This window comes from Sinohyriopsis cumingii, chromosome 19 (assembly GCF_028554795.1).
Source record: "Sinohyriopsis cumingii isolate HCF-2022 chromosome 19, ASM2855479v2, whole genome shotgun sequence".
Classification (NCBI taxonomy): domain Eukaryota; kingdom Metazoa; phylum Mollusca; class Bivalvia; order Unionida; family Unionidae; genus Sinohyriopsis; species Sinohyriopsis cumingii.
Window position 1 is genome coordinate 47891414 of NC_142979.1, and position 22542 is coordinate 47913955.

At 35.7% G+C, this 22542-nt stretch overlaps 1 protein-coding gene across 2 annotated transcripts in view; it reads right to left on the minus strand.

Moving 5' to 3' along the window:
* Window positions 1-22542, minus strand: part of LOC149775653 (uncharacterized) — a 283048-nt gene that overhangs the window by 250135 nt on the left and 10371 nt on the right. The window contains exon 1 of one of the 2 annotated variants that reach the window (XM_089943842.1): window positions 8224-8314. The exons of the other annotated variant lie outside the window; for it this stretch is intronic. Within the exon in view, the coding sequence (XP_089799968.1) occupies window positions 8224-8295 (72 nt within the window). The 5' untranslated portion in view covers window positions 8296-8314. Of the gene's footprint in view, window positions 1-8223; window positions 8315-22542 lie in introns of those variants that run through there. 2 annotated transcript variants of the gene reach the window in all.

Here is a 22542-nt window from a genome sequence, read left to right on the forward strand (position 1 = left end):
ATATTCAATACTGTCCAAAGTGACAATTATACAATTTGCCTTAGTGTATCAGGGTGTGTAGGTGGGCCTGAAAGATGTGCCAGCAATGTACATTGGGTGGGGAGGGGTGTTTTTTAATATGTACTGTCTTCTTAAATAAAAGATGTATATGATAATATATTCTTTATGAAAAGTACCCAGAATAAAATATCTAATCCTCTGAGCCAACTTGTTTGTCTTATTTCTCTCATTCATTTTGTGTGGAAACTAAAGTTATTTCCAATTCTAATTGTTTAAACATGCCCTACAACTGACATACTGAACAGACTGAGCATAATACATTCCTAAAGGTGCTAATGATTTACAGTTTTCAACAAGTTAGCTGACAGATTTACTGGTCAAGATCAAAGGTGGACAAATTCAATAGTCTAACAAACAGTAAAGGCAGTCTTCCTCTAGTAAACTCATCCTGAATGTTGCAGCCCTTGATAACTAAAGCCATAGCACTTTGCAAATATTGACTCTCTTTGGAAACTAATTGGGCTCTTATCTCTGTATTGGAACACTCTAGTATACCAATATTGGAGCCAATTCAACTATGTTTATGACCTTTGTGACCTTGTGTGGTTGTATTTATCCAGTGATGACAAAACTATTGATATAATTTAGTTCATGTGTTCCAATTTTATGACACAACAGAAAACTAATTTGCAACAAAATATCAGATATCAGGCTACAAGTTTATGTGCCATGAAATTTGACTTCAATTCAAGAAAATAAATGGGGTAAATTAAACATTCAATAGATAAATGATATTTCCAGCTGAGTTCAAACTTGAATAAAGATTGCTTTGGATTTAAAGATCAAGCTTTAATTGTAAAGCAAGTTTAGAAATGTCTGAATTGGTTTTTATGTTCACATTTCACAATTAAGTGGAAGAAATGGTTTCAGACAGCCATACCAACCTAATACAGTGCTGATCATAATGCACAAGTTGGTATGATCAACAGTTTAAAATGAACCTCTTTGTAAAAATACTCAAAAGATATCTGAAAATTGGTTGAAAATGTCAGCTTGACGTCCTTCAGTACATATAGATATGAACTTGTGCATACAACATATGGCACACAGGTTGTTGTAATTCTAAGGTGACTGATTACCACAGGATATTTTTCTTTACTGGCTGTAACCCAATCAAGGATTTGTCTCTAGGATTTCAAGACAAAACAAGGCATAATCCTAAGTGCTTTATAAAAGGATTACTTTTATCATCTTCAGTTACTAGTAAGCCTTTCTGGGTCCCATATATACTCACTTATAAGTCAAGTAAAACTGCAGATAACAAAGATCCTGATCTGCCATATCATATTGTGCCTGCAGATCATAGTATATGTTTTGTTCTACTGATTACTCCTAACAAACTTCATAAACCTAGATCTGCCAGTGCATTTTGCAGTAGGATTCTTATAAGTGAGTATATATGGTAAAAAGTGAAAGAAAATTCTTAATCTATGGAGTGACCTGTAATAGAAGAGCTTGTGTGTGTGTGTGATATGGATTTTTAACACATTAACCCCTGGAGGTTTTTGTCGTTTTCGTCTGAAATTCGAGTAGGAAACACATTTTGAAAGCTATTTCTGAATACATCCTAAAACACCAACTTCCAGGTGATCTTCCAGTAACATACTACCTAGCTGTGTTAGAAACATTGCTTTTCATTGGTTATTTGGCTCACGCATGAGCAGAAGGGTAAAAGTTGGAGTTCTTTTTATATTTTTTTTATATTCTGCTTAACAGACCCATTATTTTCATATTGAGACCACTCTTTATTCCAAATGCCCATCTTATCCTACTTTTTGCAAAGGTTCATCTGTCTGTTTGCAGTTCATACCAGTCTGCCTTACATCTGAGACCAAACAGTCTAAAATCTGGACACAAAATCGGATTCCGACCACTCATGAATTTTGGGTAGAAAAAAAATTGGGTCCAAAAAATGAGGATTTTCCCTCTGTATTTTGTAGTGCAACTAGAAATTCCAGATTATTTGGTATCATTGTAGAGCTAGATCTGTCTACCTTTCTATAATATCAACCACTTTAGTGTATCATACATGGCCTTGATGTTACAGAGCTCGGCAGTAGGCTACTACCTCCTGCCATGTAAACTCGTCACCAGGGGTAATACATAGCTTTAACAATGTTTCAGTCATATTGCTATGATGTCTGCAGTGTGGCAGTTTAGTGTTGTCTAGCACTGGAGCATCATGCTGCAGACATTTAGCATCATGTTCCACCCAGTCATATTATCCTGACACCAGGCTTACCAGTCCTAGCACTAACCTCTTAATGTTGAGCACCAAGCAAAGCAGCTGCTAGTACCATATTTAAAAAGTCTTTGGTATGACTCTGCTGGGGTTTGAACTCGTGACCCTCCTCATCTGAGGTGTATGCTCTAACCAGTTAGGTCAATAGAAGAGCTTAATTTCCTCCTTAATCATCAGCATACTCATATTTAGATTTGTCAGCATTTTTTAATGAACTTTTAAGGTATGATAGTACTGTTGACATTGATTTTAATGCTTAAATTTTATAAAATTAGTCCCTTAATTCTTTCAGATAATGATATTAATAGTTAAATAGAATTAAACAAAAACAGGTCAGCAGCAAAAGTGTCTCAGTTGTGCATGTACAATTAATTAGGTCCTATCAGCAATCAATTCTGACATGTGATTGGTCTGTTCATATGCCTGTCAGTCAGGTGGGTAGAGGGGCAGAAAGGTCAACTTACAGAAAATGCTTTCTTACAAAATCTTTATATTAATAAAAACAACTTTGTTTAAAGAGCACGACACGAGTAGAGGGTTACACAACTAATCCTCTTTGTTGACTTCTATTATTTGCTTATTTACATTGTCATAACCCCACTACAACTTTTTTTCTTTCCAAATTAGTAGCCCCTGAATGCTGGAAACTTTTTGTAAACATTTCTTTCTTTGGTTTTGGAATGGAAAGCTGGTTATTTTAACTGTGAGTCTTGCATTCTTTTCTTGCAGTAGTTCTTTGAGATAATGGGGTCATGTTATTTTAAACTGTGTACAAATTGGCCTTTCTCAAAAATATTTGTTTACAAACTGTTAACATTTTAATATCATTCATTGCATTTTGATGTTTTCAAAATTAGCTGGGATGAGTTTGCAAGCAGAATAAATTGCAAATATTTTAGTCAGGAGTGTTTCCCCAAACAATATTACAGTAGTCTAGGCCAGGTTGCGTATAGCTTTTGTTATATATTAACCTATGTTTGTTTGATATAGGTGAATCTTGATTTGTACACATTACTACATGTTAAACTTTAATCCAGCTATAGTTCAACATTTGCAATAAACCGTTGGTATAGTCAATTACTGTCATAAGGTAAAATTACCATACATCCTGTAGACATTCTATGCAAATCAGCAATCACCTTGAAAATAACAGTTCCAGGGGAGCTTTTTTCTGGCAGGGGCATCTGGGTACAATAAAATGAATTTATTATGTACCAAAAAAAGAACAAGGCTAGATCTAAAATACCCTCAAGCAAAGTTGTAAGAAGATATCTTACTTTATCTTCCTGGTTGAGCATTTATCTGATAACTGATCTAGAAATAAATGGGTCACAGTAACGTTCTTGCCTTAGAAATGTTGTGAACAATGTGAAGAACAACTTTGGATTTTAAATTGAGTCTTTTCCTGAAATTTATCATCTATTCTATCTTTGCTTAAGTTGCTTAAATGAATTTCTGCATGCATTTACAGTCAGATGCATAAAAATAAAACCACAGCAGCCTACTTTCCAGGGAGATGAAGTATTAAAGTTTGCTTTAAAATGATAGAACTCAAATAAAATGAAAGAACTGAAATTAAATATATTAACAAAGTTCATTAAGCTCATCATCTGTAGCTCAGCATCTTGATTTACCAAATTTTGTTCACTCAATTTTAAGACACTTATATCGAAATACAGAGCAACACCATTTATTTGGTACATGCTGAAAATTAGTTTTCTTTGTACATGTAAACTGTCTTGTTGGTCCTTTGGTTATGCAAGAGTCATGTTTTATTCTAGACTGAGCTGTTTGTGGAGCTGTTACAAGCCACAGGTTAACAAATATTGTCCACACATTACACAAATAAAACAGACACCTTGTAAGAAGGTACAATCTGTCAATCAACCCCACCAACACCTCCAGCCCCACAGACTGGAAAAAAATGAGGGCTGGTGTACATCAGCCAGGATTATGGATTAAATGTGTGAACTTTCCAGAAAGACACCCAGTAAGGGATGAGTTCTCATCATATGGTCAAGGAAATTTTCCAAAAAGGAAGATATGCAATACCATTAGTTTATGAATTTCTGATATTAAATGGATTTTAAAGATACACAACATAAATGTGGAAAGATCAGTAACTGGAATATCAAGATTAACACTACGCTTGTCAGAAGATGATGCATTATCGATTTGATCAACAAATGCTGTGCTGGTCTGAAGACCTGATGATGGATTATCAAGACTAACACTGTACTTGTCGGAAGACCTGATGATGAATTATCAAAACTAACACTGTACTTGTCAGAAGACCATAAACTGGATTATCAAGACTAACACTGTACTTGTCAGAAGACCTGAAGCTGGATTATCAAGACTAGCACTGTATTTGTCAGAAGACCAAGAGCTGGATTATCAAGAATAATTCTGCACATGTCAGAAGACCTGATAATGGATTATCAAGACTAATACTGTACATATCAGAAGACCTGATGATGGGTTATCAAGACAAACACTGTACTTGTCAGAAGACCTAGAGCTGGATTATCAAGACTAACACTGTACTTGTGAGAAAACCAAGAGATGGATTATCAAGACTAACACTGTACTTGTCAGAAGACCTGATGATGGATTATCAAGACTAACACTGTACTTGTCAGAAGACCTGAAGCTGGATTATCAAGACTAACACTGTACTTGTCAGAAGACCCAGAGCTGGATTATCAAGACTAACACTGTACTTGTCAGAAGACCTAGAACTGGATTATCAAGACTGACACTGTACTTGTCAGAAGACCAAGAGCTGGATTATCAAGACTAACACTGTACTTGTCAGAAGACCTGATGATGGATTATCAAGACTAACACTGTACTTGTCAGAAGACCTAGAGCTGGATTATCAAGACTGACACTGTACTTGTCAGAAGACCAAGAGATGGATTATCAAGACTAACACTGTACTTGTCAGAAGACCCAGAGCTGGATTATCAAGACTGACACTGTACTTGTCAGAAGACCAAGAGATGGATAATCAAGACTGACACTGCACTTGTCAGAAGACCAAGAGATGGATTATCAAGACTAACACTGTACTTGTCAGAAGACCAAGAGCTGGATTATCAAGACTAACACTGTACTTGTCAGAAGACCCAGAGCTGGATTATCAAGACTGACACTGTACTTGTCAGAAGACCAAGAGATGGATAATCAAGACTGACACTGCACTTGTAGAAGACCTGATCATGGATTATCAAGACTAACACTGTACTTGTCAGAAGACCCAGAGCTGGATTATCAAGACTAACACTGTACTTGTCAGAAGACCTAGAGCTGGATTATCAAGACTGACACTGTACTTGTCAGAAGACCAAGAGATGGATAATCAAGACTGACACTGTACTTGTGAGAAAACCAAGAGATGGATTATCAAGACTAACACTGTACTTGTCAGAAGACCTGATGATGGATTATCAAAACTAACACTGTACTTGTCAGAAGACCAAGAGATGGATAATCAAGACTGACACTGCACTTGTCAGAAGACCTGGTAATGGATTATCAAGACTAATAATGTACTTGTCAGAAGACCTGAAGCTGGATTATCAAGACTAACACTGTACTTGTCAGAAGACCTGATGATGGATTATCAAGACTAACACTGTACTTGTCAGAAGACCTGATGATGGATTATCAAGACTAATAATTTACTTGTCAGAAGACCAAAAGCTGGATTACAATGACTAATAATATGCTTCAATGAGGAAAACATATAATCATTGTCATACCAACAAAAGTCAACCAAATGTCCTCCAACCTTTTATGCAATTCTCAAGGTTAACTTTCATACAAGATCAGGTTTTGCAATTAGCCATAATACAGGTATGAAATCAGATTAGACCTGATGAAAGAATTTCTAACCAAAACATATTAGATGCCCATAATGATCAAATGTATTTGTTAAATCTTTCTTTTCTTGCATACTCAAAACACATATGATGCATTATGTTCATCATTATTCATGTTAAAGTGTGTCTCTCATTATAAGGCTAGGGGGTGAGAATAATAAATTTGTCAAGGATTTTGTAAATGGGGACAGGGGAGACTTATCATCAAGATATTAAAAAATAATCTCTAATTTGATTAAATGAATTGTGTATAGTGAAATGATAATGATTTTGTGAAGTGATGTTTATGAAATGAAATGACAGTATGTGCAAATATTTGGTTACAATATGACTTTATCTGTTAAAAATATTGGGAAATATTGACTACTGGCAGATGTGGTTACTTTGATGCCTAAATGAATGGAACTTGCTTTTATTTATATAATAAAAAAAGATTCATACAATTTTCAGTTAATTAAATAATTCAACAGGAATAATCAAGCAAATAAGGAATAGTAAATTAAATTAAAACTTAAAGAGGAGTATATATTTATGCATACATGAGCTATCACATTTCTCACTCTCCATGAAATTTTAAGATTTATTTTTGAATTTTAGTTGGCAACATCAAAAGATTATAATATTTCATCAGAAAACAGATAAAATTCTTGAAATATGCATAAAGAGGTAACATATTTCAATCCATAATATGTATCTCTCTCCCATAATCAATCTCTCTCTCTCTCTCTCTCTCTCTCTCTCTCTCTTTTGCAAAGAACTGATAAAAGCTACTATGCTTTTACATCAAAAATTAACCTTGGATTCAACCCCAGGACATATAAATACCCTCAGGATATATCCAGCAAAAGAAAAATTTTGAAACGGTTTTCTTAAACCACATTTTCACAAAATTAGATCCCCTTTCAGAACATGCCCTGACCTGTATGCATTCTTCACTTAAACATAATACCTTCTTGAAAACAACACCTTACATATTTGATCCTTAATTGATGCCATGGATATTATCAGATTTCAACTGTAATGTCATCTGAAGAAATGTCCAGCAATATTTATTGATAATGACAAAATTTCCAAACCCAGAATAATGAGCATGTACATTGCAGTGAAAAATGGTATAAAATTTATACAGGGAGATGACAGCAATTTATACATGTACATATCCAGCAAGGATCATCCATTATCAACAGTGTGGAATCAGACTGGCCATCTCATAATGTACTAACAAATAAGAATCTATGCTATTAACTCAAAATAATAGTCAAACTTGCAAAATTCATTTAATTAAAAAAGTTTGGTAAATGAATAATTACGACAAAGAACAGGATAGTAGAAAATGGCTTTAAAAGTACAAATAAAACAAAGTCTTAGGGATATCCATAAATGGTTTGAAAAGTTCTGAATATTTAGTTATAACTATTCATTTTTTTGAACCTGTCAATAATTTAATGCCGATTGATGAACAGAATAACATTTTATTAATGATCAGCTGTTTCATGTATAGCACACTGGACACACGCAGATATATGCAGTGAAATAACATAGATAAATGACAATGACTTAAAAATGATGGAAAAGAAGAACATTGGTGTTACTGAGCAATGAGCATATTGTAAAATCCAGATGCTATTAATTAGGGTACTTTCTGGTGCTTTATATATCAATGGATTAGGGCCTATGCATGATCTTCACTTTTGTAAAGGTTTTATAGTGTTAGGAATTCAAAAACCTCCCCTCTATCAGAAAAGTATGTCATTTGAATGGTATATCGGGTGCATTGGTAATAACTAAACAGACCATTTCAAGTTATGATACCGCATTTATTCAAGTTTGAAAAGAAAGGACGACTAAATGTTGGTTCATTGCTTGAACATTATCTTTATCATTTTCACCAAGGATACTGGTAATGCTAAATGCTCATTTCTGATGTTTGAATAGCTTGGTTAGGCAAGTTGGCAACAGTTTCCCCATATAAAACAATCAACAAAATGCATACTTTTATCCATGAGATAAATGTTATGAATTTTGAATGCTTACCTTTTGAAGCTGGCTTAATTTCAATACTTTAGGATACCAACTTTGATGGCAAAATGCATTAATGATTTGCATACTCAAAAACCATTGTGCTGAAAATTCAGAGCTGACAGTGCGGTCCTAGGAGTGAAAAAATGCTTTTAACCAAATCACACCAAATTCCTTTCATGATCTTCCAAAGCAGGCTTTATAACTACTGCTTTGAAAGAAAAACAAACACAATAAAATTTGTTGGATTAGCAATATAAATACACAAACCATCAAATTTATCCCTCTTAGGGTATGATGGGTAATTTTACTATCTTATGTCTTGTGATATTAATTTTGTCCAGTGAATTTTCCTGACAACACAGCAATGCTTACTGTATATACCCTGATGTAAAATGTGCTTAATGGAAATCACTGAAAACATTACCCTTATATGCGGCATTTGTGTACCATCAAATTTTGGGCTCTCTATGTCAGAAAATTTGGAACTAATACAAAAACCACATAGCAAAATAATGCCATATAGTGATAGACATGAGCGATGAAAGAGTTTCTATTAAGTACAGTATAGACCCAGTCTACCTACCAACACATAAAGTGCCTACAGGTCATAATCTATGATACTTGTTTGAAATTACAGATAGAACCAATACAGTATATTAAAACCTAGCCCTGCAATGGTTGATTTATGTTGGTATAGTCTGCAGTAGGGCACACTTTATATATACATTAGAATTTTTTTTATACTGGCGATGGTCCTTAAGCCCAGTAATTCCTAATAATACAATACAAAAAAATGGATAAAAAACATTGTATGCAGGTTTGAGAAATTTTAATTCTTCCTCTACTGAGATTTGAACCAGAGTTCATGTGTTATGGCTCATCTATTGCCTTGTCTGCATGCACCAAGTCCCATGCATTTTGGACTGAGTGCTGTGTGCACATCTCCGTCATAAAGGATGGACCATAGTAATGTATAGAGGCATGTGTGCTGGTAGACACACTTACATGGTGACTTAGTAATTACCTCTCACTGAGCTGGGCCCTGAATGGCCTAGTGGTCTAAAGTGCTCACCGTTACGGATCACTGCCATCTCACCTCTGTCTGCGTTGGTTTGAGTCTTGGGCTTGGCCAATGTGGGTATGTGAGAAAGCTTGCCAGTAACTTCTCATGGGTCGGTGGTTCTTTCTGGGTTTTTTTCGGGTCCTTCCTCCACCATTTGTACTGGCCACCATGTATAGCCTATCCTGTGCTGAAAAATGGCATTAAACCTACAACAACAACAATGACCTCTGACTGAAGAACACAGTCACTTTGGATGCTTCTGACAAAAATCAATCAGTATGGAGGCTAATAGAGAAAGTTACATGGAAAGTGCTATTCCTGGATCCTATAAAAGGATGCATGATAATATGAAGTGCAATTATATACAGTTATATCATAAAGGTTAGATAATTTTTAATTTGTCTTTGAGCCTGGGTCTGCCTGTTATGGTACCCATTGCTTTGCTTGGATAGTAGACCATCCCCTAGCCTGCCAATCCACAGTTGAATCTCAGCAAAGGATGAAATAGAAATCTTCTAATCTTTCTCCATTGATAATTTCAGTTCATATTATCATGCATTCTCCTGTAGGATCCAGGTACAGCATTTTCCAATCTGTCTGGTGTTTATTGTATATATTCTTGAATATTAATAGAATTGAGCTGCATATAGGTTAAGTTTTTCATGGTAGTCTGGCATTGGGTAGGGAAAGAGGTGAGAACTTAAGGACATGAGTGCCACAAGATGGACCATATTTTTTGATTTAATGGGTATTTCTTGTTTTGATTCATGGCATACTTGTGTCCTATCTGATCCTTTGAAATCTCCGTTAAGGCTCATTTGCCATGACTGGCATGGATTCATGGCAGCCTGTCTACTTCTTGATATATCAGTAAATAAATGCAAAGTAAAGATTTGGGAGATACTGCAACATATCTCATTATTTGTCAACCAGATTTAAAAATAACATCAGCTTCATGAAAAAAACTAATCCTCATTTTTATATGTTTCTTTCATTTGTCTATTATCCATATCTCAGTTTACTACCTTTCTGTGTGATACACCAGTAAAGCAATGACAGTAATCTTATAGTTCTATTTACAGTAATTTTTCTATTCTGAGATATACACAGTCTTTTAGGGCTCATATATATTCCACTTGAACACTGAGCAGTGATTTATACAACTTAAATATTGAAGTTGAAATATTTATGCCATTTGCAATAAAATTTATTTCAATAGTTACAGAATTTGATGATATATAATCTTCACCAAAAAAACACAGATCCTGATCTGTTGTCCCATACTGTGTTGGCAAATCAGACACCCCACCCACCCACCCTGGTTGTGAAACTGTCAGCACATATATGCTAAACTAAGACTAAAAATCTGTAAAATACTGTATAAAGCCATACTGAGACTCACTGATACTCAGACTAACTCATAACAAGACTCACTGATAATGTGACTCATTCATAATGAGACTCGTCGATACACATACTTACTCATAATAGACTCACTTATACTGGAACTCATTAATAATGAGACTCATTGATATATATACTTGCCCATAATGAGACTCACTTATACTCAGGCTCACTCATAATGAGACTCACAAATGTTCAAATGCACTTCAAAGTTAGACTCACTTGTATATGTACTTAGATTCACACCCAGATTCACTCAGACTTAATATTAGACTTGCATACTTATACTCACTCATACGTAGACTCATAGACACAGATACACCCATATTTGGATTCACTCACACTTAGACTTGCTCATACTTAGACTCATAAGCACCAATACACCCATATGTGGATTCACTCATACTCAGACTCACTTATACTTAGACTTGTACAATCAGATACACCCATATTTGGATTCACTTGTACATGACCTTACACTTGCACACACTTAGACTCAGACTCAGATACATGTACTCAGATACCCCCAATATGGCATTCACTCATGCTTACATTTGCTCATACTTAGACTCACTCATATTTGTACTCATTTTAAGTCCCAAGCAGTTAGAGCATCTGCCTCAGATGTGGGAGGTCACAGATTTGCTCCGGTGGCCTAAGTGGTTAGAGCATCCACCTCAGATTCAGGAGGTTGCAGGTATGAACCCAGGCTGAGTCATATCAAAGACTTATAAAAATTGTACTAGCAGCTGCCTCACTTGGCACTCAGCATTAAGAGGTTAGTGTTAGGACTGGTCAGATAATGTGACTGGGTGGGACATCATGCTACATGTCTGCGGCATGATGCCCCAGTGCTAGACATCACTATAAACTGCCACACTGCAGACATCATAGATATGACTGTAAAATTGTTTAAGCTATGTTAAAAATCTAAATCACACATGTACACATATACTCATTGCAAAAAATGTGTCATATTCTTGAAATATATCAAATTTTGTTAGTAAAGTATTAGTAATTTTTATGTCACTGTGCACAAAGGAGAAACAGGTAAACATTTATAAAATGTGTGCATATATTACATTTTTTTCTGCTCAGACAGTTTGGAGGTTTGTTTTTTGCTGCATAAAATTTGATGTCAAGCTGAAAGACTAAAAGCTATGATAGTTAGAAGTTTTGACTAGAATAACATTCAAATTTTAGAACTTTCTGAATTTGGTCTCTCCATTAGAATGCTTAATTTGAATGAGAAAGTTGCACTGCAGGCTTCCTCATATCTAATTGTATGGTTCTGAGCTTGAGTTTAAAGAATACTGTAGGACATTTACAATGTTCATTTTATTTGTGTTTTCATGCTAACATCATCTGGAAATTGGCTTGTACATAATGTAATGCAGCAAAACACCTGGTGATTGACCAGTGCACCATGTAATGCTACATAAGAAAGGAAGATTGGTGAGTAAATTATGCAATGCAGCATAACATCTGGAGACTGGACAGTGCATCTTGTGATGCAGCATAACACCTGGTGATCACCCTGTACATTATGTGATGCAACATAACACCTAGAGATCACCCAGTACAGTATGTGATGCAACATAACACCTGGAGATCACCCAGTACAGTATGTGATGCAACATAACACCTGGAGATCATCCAGTACAGTATGTGATGCAACATAACACCTGGAGATCACCCAGTACAGTATGTGATGCAACATAACACCTGGAGATCACCCAGTACAGTATGTGATGCAACATAACACCTGGAGATCACCCAGTACAGTATGTGATGCAACATAACACCTGGAGATCACCCAGTACAGTATGTGATGCAAAATAAGAATTAAAGCTTGGCTAGTAGATTGAGTGATGCAAATCTGGGTCTATAATAGACACAAAAGTGCATTTCACAATCAGGTATATAAAGTATTTCTCATGTTGGAGTATGCAACTGAGTTAACTCTGATAAGCTCGGCATGACATTCAGTGAAGTCTGAGATAAAATTCATTACAACATATTTATGCATATCAAATCACATATAACTTCTAGGCTAAGTTGAGATCCTTACAGTTTGAAAGTCACATCAAATTCAGAAGAAGAAAAAAAAATCGAAATGGCATTAGCAGGTTAAAGATTCATATTTCACATATTTTTAGAATTTCATTTAAAGAGCTGAATTTGGATTAAAAGTTAATGCAATCGTTTATTTTCGTATGACTGAATAAAACTTGATTCTATAATACTATTCAAAGTTGAATCCATCAGGATAAATTCTGAGTCCCGATTTGGTGCATATGAATTAAACAAGGAACTTGAAACGTGGGGCTTTCTTCGATCAATTACACACAAAGTGCTAAATGTCCCATTTTGTGATAAAGATTGATTTAGTAGCTGACACTTTAAGCTGTGCAGGACACTGATGGTATGGTTCAGTGGGATAGAACTTTCCTTAAAGTGGCATTACTGCAAACAAAATTTGATCCCATACAGGCATCAAATGTTGACTTTATGTGCCAAGTTTGTCATGCTTCAACTAATATCAATTAGCTAGAAATGTGTTTATATTTTTCAGATGCCCCCTGACAATATAAAGTAATATAATCAAGGGCAATGTTTCAAGTTAAACAGAGGCCAACTGTTAATATAATGTAATTAAGGGCAATATTCCAAGTCAAAAAGAGATGATAATACCATTAAATTTAGTCATTTAGTAGCAAAAGTCAAACTTAATCCTTGTCTTCTTAATGTAAAACCTTCTAACAAATTTGATTTCAGGTGATGAAGTCCTTCAAAACTTTTCTGGGGGGAGTAGAAACCAAGTTTATGACAGATGGACAGGAAAAGATGAGATGGATACACATAAGAAACGGTATAAGCCTCCTCAATAAATGTGGTGGGGACATAATAAAAATAAATGTGGTGGGGACATGGTAAAAATAAATGTGGTGGGGAACATAATAAAAATAAATGTGGTAAATGTGGTGGGGATCAATAAAAACAAATGTGGTGGGAACAAAAAAAATAAATGTGGGGACAGGAAAAATAAATGTAGTGGGGGCAGTAAAAATAAATGTGGTGGGAGACATACTAAAAATAAATGTGCTGGGGACACAATAAAAATGAGTGAGATTTATTTAAACTACATAAATGATTTACATTTCAGGAAAAAAAAATGACTCAACAGATATTAATACATACAAGGACCAGAAACCTTGACCTGAAACCTTGACAATCATTTAAAGCTGCCTGGATATTTCACTGGTAACATGCTTACTTTGCACCAATCCACTACTCTTTGATCCTCATTTCTGCCAGAGGCTAGGTGAACTGGTTGCCAATTTAAGGTTGATGGTTTGCACTTTGCTGACATCTCAGCCTTCAAAATTTTTAAAAGTTCAAGGTCAAACTCGTTCAGCTGCAAAATTTCAAGCACCTTATTCTGATACTCAAGGGGGAGGGGAATATGACAGTATTTATCATGAAGCTAGGACTTACATTGACAAACATAAAAAGTCATATTTAATAATGACAAGACAAACCATGTGCAATTACCTTAATTATCTTTGTCTAAGAAATGGCCACCTGCAGACAGTGCTAATGCAGCTGGGCATCATCACGAAACTGTGCTAGAATGTAAAATCTCTTCCAATAATTTTTTTGGGAATGGTCATATGTTGGGACAGATTTATGTCTAATAGTGTGCAAGTAGATCAGGATCTGTTCTGTTCATTTTAAAATCATAGTAAAGCAAATGACACATAGACATGGTCTACTGGTGATCTGGGTCTATGCACTATTCATACTGAGAACAAAAGGACCTGGAAATACATGTAAAATATTCTTTATCTAGGATGTCAAGTGTTGTAATTACCATAGATACTGATGTATAATAGTAATTATCTATCTGGTAATTATCAGATCTAAAACAGTAATTATGATAGTATTATTAGTTTTGACAATCACAGTACATGTAATTCTCATTTCTATGCAGAAAGGTGAACCACATCAAATTCAAACGTCCTTGATATATGTGAAACATGACAGGAACTTGCATTTTATCTGTTGATTTAACAACAAAAGCTAAAATGGGTAAATCTGATATCCACTTGAACAAATCCATGCATATTCATTCAGCCATTTTAAAAGATCTGTACAGTTCAACCATGAAAATTGCTATTTCATAGGCTAATGGGTCTTTTGGTTAAAATTTTAAAGATGTCATATATACTTGCTTTTAAGTCCAGTCCAAAGGTAAACAAGAAAGTTATTGATCTGCCATTGCATAATGCACTGGTTGATCAGGGTCCATCTTGTTTGTTCAACTGATTGCTCCTAACAAATTGCACAAACCCAGAACAGCCAATGCATTATCTGATTGTAGATCTTGGTCTGTGCAGTTTGCAGCTGGACTGGACTTATAAGCAAGTACACATGGTAATCAATTGCTAGTTACATTAAAAGTTAGGTCTTCCATCACAGCATACTATGGTTGTTGTTGTTGTTGTCGTTGTTGTTGTAGGGTTTAACACCATTTTTCAGCACACGATAGGCTATACATGGCAGCCAGTATTAATGGTGGAGGAAGAACATGGGAAAATCCTGGGGAAAAACACTGACCCACGAGAAGCTACTGGCAAGCTTTCTTGCATACCATGCATACTATGGTACTAGAGATTATATAGCTCTAATACCTATCTGCACAGTACTGTATTACCAATGGAAGCATGTGTGTGTCATTTGGATTTTTAACATAGCTTTTACAAACTTTCAGTCATATTACTATGGTGTCTGCAGTGTGGCAGTTTGTATTGCTGTCTAGCACTGGGACATCATGCCACAGACATGTAGCATCATGTCCCACCCAGTCACATTATCCTGACACCAGGCTGACCAGTCCTAATACTAACCTGTTAATACTAACCTCTTAATGCTGAGTGCCAAGCGAGGCAGCTGCTAGTACCATTTTTGTAAGTCTTTGGTATAACTCGGCCTGGATTCAAACCTGTGACCTCCTGCATTCGAGGCGGATCTAACCTCTTAGCCACTGGAGAGGTTTTGCCCACCAATGGAAGCAATGAATTTCTAAATTGGTGAACAGTTTACAACATATAATGTGTAAGGTCTGAACAGTCATACATATGTTGAGGATATTGATGAAGACCTAAAATGAAATGGCATTCATTCTATTTTTTATGAACTGTGAGTACCACTCAGATATTCTACCATATGAAAAATGTGTGACCAGAGCAATAAAAGCAAGCTTACTGAGGTGTTAACAGACTCCAGGTACATTAAATTTTCCTCATTGGTTAGGAACAAAATGGAATAATTTTGTCATGATCAACAAATGTGCTCATTTGCTCTTTCAGAAAAGATAGTGGGTACCACCCCTACAAAAATTATGCTACATGGCTCAGAAAATTTAAAGGGAAGGAAAAGAAATTAGAGATATATCCATTGAACATGAAAGCCCAATCACGGTGATTGATAATTGCATGACTTAAACACAAAACTTGACCAAACAGATGGTTGGGTTGGACCAGGATTAATTCCCCTAACAAATTCATAGTGGGGCATATTGTTGTAGGGTTTAACGCCATTTTTCAGCACACGATAGGCTATACATGGCGGCCAGTATTAATGGTGGAGGAAGAACCCGGGAAAATCCTGGAAAGAACCACTGAGCCACGAGAAGCTACGAGCAAGCTTTCTTACATACCCACATTAGCCGAATCCGAGACTCGAACCCACGCAGACAGAGGTGAGATGGTAGTGATCTGTAACATAGAGTGCTTTAGACTACTCGGCCACTCGGGGCCCCAGTGGGGCATATAATGAAATCCATATTAACTTTGGTGGTAGAACAGGTTCTAGAACATACAGTTGTACTATATTCTCTGTAAATAAAACCATGCTCAGTGATACCATGCTCAATGAAACCATGCTCAATGATACCATGCTCAATGAAACCATGCTCATTGATACTATACTCAATGAAACCATACTGAATGATACCATGCTCAATGAAACCATGCTCAATGAAACCATGCTCAATGATACCATGCTCAATGATACCATGCTCAATGAAACCATGCTCAGTGATACCATTATCAATGAAACCATGCTCAATGATACCATTCCCAATGATACCATGCTCAGTGAAACCATGCTCAATGAAACCATGCTCAGTGATACCGTTATCAATGAAACCATGCTCAATGATACCATGCTCAATGATACCATTCCCAATGATACCATGCTCAATAAAACCATGCTCAATTATACCATGCTCAATGATACCATTCCCAATGAAACCATGCTCAATGATACCATTCCCAATGATACCATGCTCAATGAAACCATGCTCAATGATACCATGCTCAATGAAACCATGCTCAATGAAACCATGCTCAATTAAACTCCCATCCTTCTACTAGCTAACTACTAGACTACTAGCTAACAGGCAGAGAAGAGAATTTTGCTAATGCTTTATGGCCAAGCAAATTTAAACTTATAACAAAAGACAGAAAGAAATCCCTTTATTCTACTTGCTTAGCCATGCTATCTTTCACAAGGCCATCAACAGATCACAAGTATTTCATTCAAGGAGAACTTGGCTAATGTTATCTACTGCAAAAAGTAATTGAAGAGGCTCAATACAATTAAATAGGGATAAAGTTGTCTTGCAGGTAAGCTAGAGGAAAAAAAATCTTACGCTATAATTCAGACACTGTATGGATTAAGTTTGACATTTATATGTGACATGTTTACTTGTAAATAAATTAATTATATTCAATCATGTCAACGAAAATATTTTTCCTTCTTTCAAAAGGACATTGATTGCTCATTGACAATTAATTTTCTCCTTTCAAAGTAAAATATATTAAAGTACAGAAGAGTAGGATCTTTCATGTTTTATCTTTCTAACAGTTTGACTTTTACAAAAGAAGAGAAGGTTTTTTTTATTCCCTGATTATCAGTGATGGTTTACTGGGGGTATAGATCTACTTCATGTAGGCTCTATTGATTCCCTTCTTATTGATGATCCTTTACTAGGGATATCAATCTACTACATGAATACCGTATTTGATATAATATGCTCATATATCTCTTAATAAGCACACCCCCTTTTCGTCCAAAACAAACATAAAAATCCTTTCTTAAGTGCATGTGTCTAAAATGTAGTATGCTTCATGCAAGGGAAGCATGTGCAAACACCTGCTTGTAAAATAAGAATTCATGTAACATGCCATCGTGCAAGCCTGGTGTCTCATTACTACTTAACTCGTTGGTTTAATCAGTGCTACCATGCAAGCCTGGTGTCTCATTACTATTTAACTCTGTGGTTTAATCAGTGATAACATGCAAGCTTGGTGTTTCATTACTAGTTAACTCTGTGGTTTAATCAGCGATAACATGCAAGCTTGGTGTTTCACTACTACTTAACTCTGTGGTTTAATCAGTGATAACATGCAAGCTTGGTGTTTCATTACTACTTAACTCTGTGGTTTAATCAGTGATAACATGCAAGCTTGGTGTTTCATTACTATTTAACTCTGTGGTTTAATCAGCACTACCATGTGAGCCTGGTGTCTCATTACTACTTAACTCTGTGGTTTAATCAGTGATAACATGCAAGCTTGGTGTTTCATTACTAGTTAACTCTGTGGTTTAATCAGTGATAACATGCAAGCCTGGTGTTTCATTACTACTTAACTCTGTGGTTTAATCAGTGATAACAAGCAAGCCTGGTGTCTCATTATTACTTAACTCTGTGGTTTAATCAGTGATAACATGCAAGCTTGGTGTTTCATTACTATTTAACTCTGTGGTTTAATCAGCACTACCATGTGAGCCTGGTGTCTCATTACTACTTAATTCTGTGGTTTAATCAGTGATAACATGCAAGCTTGGTGTTTCATTACTAGTTAACTCTGTGGTTTAATCAGTGATAACATGCAAGCCTGGTGTTTCATTACTACTTAACTCTGTGGTTTAATCAGTGATAACATGCAAGCTTGGTGTTTCATTACTATTAACTCTGTGGTTTAATCAGCACTACCATGTGAGCCTGGTGTCTCATTACTACTTAACTCTGTGGTTTAATCAGTGATAACATGCAAGCCTGGTGTCTCATTATTACTTAACTCTGTGGTTTAATCAGTGATAACATGCAAGCTTGGTGTTTCATTACTATTTAACTCTGTGGTTTAATCAGCACTACCATGTGAGCCTGGTGTCTCATTACTACTTAACTCTGTGGTTTAATCAGTGATAACATGCAAGCTTGGTGTTTCATTACTACTTAACTCTGTGGTTTAATCAGTGATAACATGCAAGCTTGGTGTTCATTACTACTTAACTCTGTGGTCTAATCAGTGTCACCATGCAAGCCTGGTACCTCAGTACTACTTAACTCTGTGGTTTAATCAATGCTACCATGCAAGCTTGGTGTCTCATTATAACTTAACTCTGTGGTTTAATCAGTAATCATGCAAACCTGATGTCTCATTGCTAACTTCACTGTTTGGTTTGATCAGTGCAAAAGCAAATCTTGCATGTGTTTTATTCAGCGTGACCATACTGGGAATCAATGCTCAGACAGATCATAATGTGTTTTATTCAATGTGACCATGCTGGGAATCAATGCTCAACCAGATGAGACCTCCCAACAATGTCAAAAGGAGCTAACTCTTCTAATATGCATACATATGATTGTGACATTGTTTACGACATTGATGGTATACAGCCAACCTCCAACTTTTACAATAAAACTTGAAATTACAAATTCAAAATTTTGGTTTCACTGTCTTTAATTTTCATTGAAAAAAAAATAAATTGACTTTAATACTATTCTTTTTAGCCAATTATGAATCAGGTAATTCATTGTTCTGTCTTAGACAAATAATTTCATTATTTTTTAGTGTTCACTAAAATTATAAATTTAAAAAAAAACCTGAATAAGAAATTGTGTTAGCATGAAATTCATGCAAGTCAGTAGATACCTGTACGCTTATTCTGAGAACAACTTAACAAAATTAAACCCAACAATTCATTTCTTAAGCACACAAGGTATTATGAAGTACAATTAATGGCAGTTACCAAAAATAATGTCAGATCTTTCTGTGTTTTGTCTTTACAATGTATTTTCACACAGCTGTATATAACAGTTAATGTTGTCCCAAGACCACTAGTGGGTACAGAACTATCATGTTGCCTGTCAGGTCATTTCATACAGCTGTATATGACATTTAATGCTTTCTAAAGACCAGTAGTGGGTACAGAACTAGTGCTAGTTGCCTGTCAGGTCTTTTCATACAGCTGCATGAATTGTGTGTCAATTTCATACAAATGTGTATAACATTTAATGCTGTCCTTAAAGACCACTATGTGGGGACAGAACTAGTGCTAGTTGCCTGTCAGGTCATTTCATACAGCTGTATATAACATTTAATGCTGTTCCAAGACCACTAGTGGGGACAGAAACAGTGCTAGTTGTCTGTCAGGTCGTTGCAAGTGCTGTAAAATCTCTTTTGAGGATACATACCTCTGCATGAGAATTTGTATGTATTGTATGTACTTCACTGTGCATTTATGGTACTAGATGCAGAGTATGTAATAAACAGAGGTTGATAACGCTGAATTCAGTGCACAAAATGCACATGTTGCATACTACTATTTTTCTTTTATATACTGTATATACTTACTTAAAAGTCAAGTCCAACTACAAACAACATAGACCCTGATCTGCTTGCATATGATGCTCTGGCAGATCAGGATCTTTGTTATTTGCAGTTGGACTCAACTTTTAAGCATGTATATATGGTATTAAACATTCAGAGGTTTAAGACATGGCAGCCTCCAAGAAGGGCATGGTGCAGCCCAGAGAGGGCAGGACACCACTGGGAGAGTACAGGGTGCAGCACTCTCATGTAACTAGGCTAGGGACAATACAGTTAATGTTACCATATACATATATACCATATATCCATCAATGAATAAGAAAGACTAAGAGCTGCCATAGCATAAATGTATTGGGTCTGTGCTTGAAATCAATATCACAATTAACAGCTTGGATCCAGATATGCTGGTGTATCATGTGACAGATCTGGGTCTGTATTACAACTAACAGCCTGGACCCAGATCTGCTGGTGTAACATATGATAGTTCTGGGTATGTGCTTGAAATCAATATTACAATTAATAGCTTTGACCCAGATCTGCTAGTCTATCATATGACAGGTCTGGGTCTGTGCTTGAAATCAATATTACAATTAACAGCTTGGACCCAGATTTGCTAGTGTATCATATGACAGGTCTGGGTCTGTGCTTGAAATCAATATTACAATTAACAGCTTGGATCCAGATCTGCTAGTGTATCATATGACAGATCTGGGTCTGTGCTTGAAATCAATATTACAATTAACAGCTTGGACCCAGATCTGCTGCTGCTTAATATTTTGACAGATCTGGGTCTGTGCTTGAAACCAGTAGTCCAGTGAAGAGCTTTTACCCAAACCTGCTGGTGTATCATATGACAGATCTGTATCTGTGTTTGAATTAAAAGTACAATGAACACAGATCCAAATCTGCTGCTGTTTTATATGATAACAGATCCCGGTCTGTGCTTCAGATCAGTAGTACAGTGAAGAACTCTGATCTAGAACTACTGGTGCAATATGTGATTATATAATAGATCTGGATCTGTGTTTGGAATCAGAAGTGCAAAAAGATAGAGAGCAAAATCTGCTGGTGTATTACGAGATGAGCACATAAGGTAATGATGAGACCATGGGAGATGCATACATGGGATTATATGGCACTAAACAAACTGTTAGAAGTGAATGCTTTGATAGGGTTGTATTGCCTATTAGCTGACAAGACAGATTTGTTGTTTACATAAGTGGCATATTAAACAAACAAAGTTCGAATTCAGTGCATAAAAGACATCCCAGATTGAGATAAAATGTCAACTAAATAAAAAAAACATCAAAAAGAGTGATAAGAATGTGTATCTTTAGTTCAGTGACTACACAAAAACAGAACAACTTAACCCTTAGTTGCCTGCTCAAGTCAACTCTTCTGAGAAAACTCTCTATCATCCTTAAAATATAAGGGTGGATTTAAAATAGGCCAATATAGACAAGCTTTGACTCTGTGCCACACTAGGATCAGATTATACCCATACAAATTCTTGGAGGGGGGTAAATGCAGTGCCCCGTCAATATATTACCTAAATCAGTAAACATCATTGCTTGATAGGTTAAATATCAACTGTTTTAAAATAGGTCTAATGACGATAAACATGGTCTTACATTTTGATTTATTATTTCTTTTGTAGAAAATGTTTACACATGACACTCCTTTTACTGTCTAATGGTGTACAAATAATTACCTCTGCCAAAAAATATATATTTGTGTCTGTACGTGGTTTTAATTTATATGTGTACAAATAATTACCTCTGCCAAAAACATATATTTGTGTCTGTATGTGTTTTTAATTTATATACAAAAGTTGGCACATCTGGGAAGAATTAGTTTATGCCCCTCTCCCCATTCTTCAATATACCCTTGAAAAGGTGTTTTAGCAAGCCAAATTATGATGTTAGAACATTAGAAATATTTTACTACTTTGGAAGGAGGTATGTGAGAAAGCTTGCCAGTAGCTTCTCGTGGATCAGTGGTTCTTTCTGGAGTTTTCCTAGGTTCTTCCTCAGCCATTAATACTGGCCGCCATGTATAGCCTATCTTGTGCTGAAAAATGGCGTTAAACCCTACAAAAACAACAACTACTTTGGAAGGAAGGTAAGAAAGGCACACTGGACCCAGGTCTGTGCAAATATTCACTTTAAATTTTTTCGA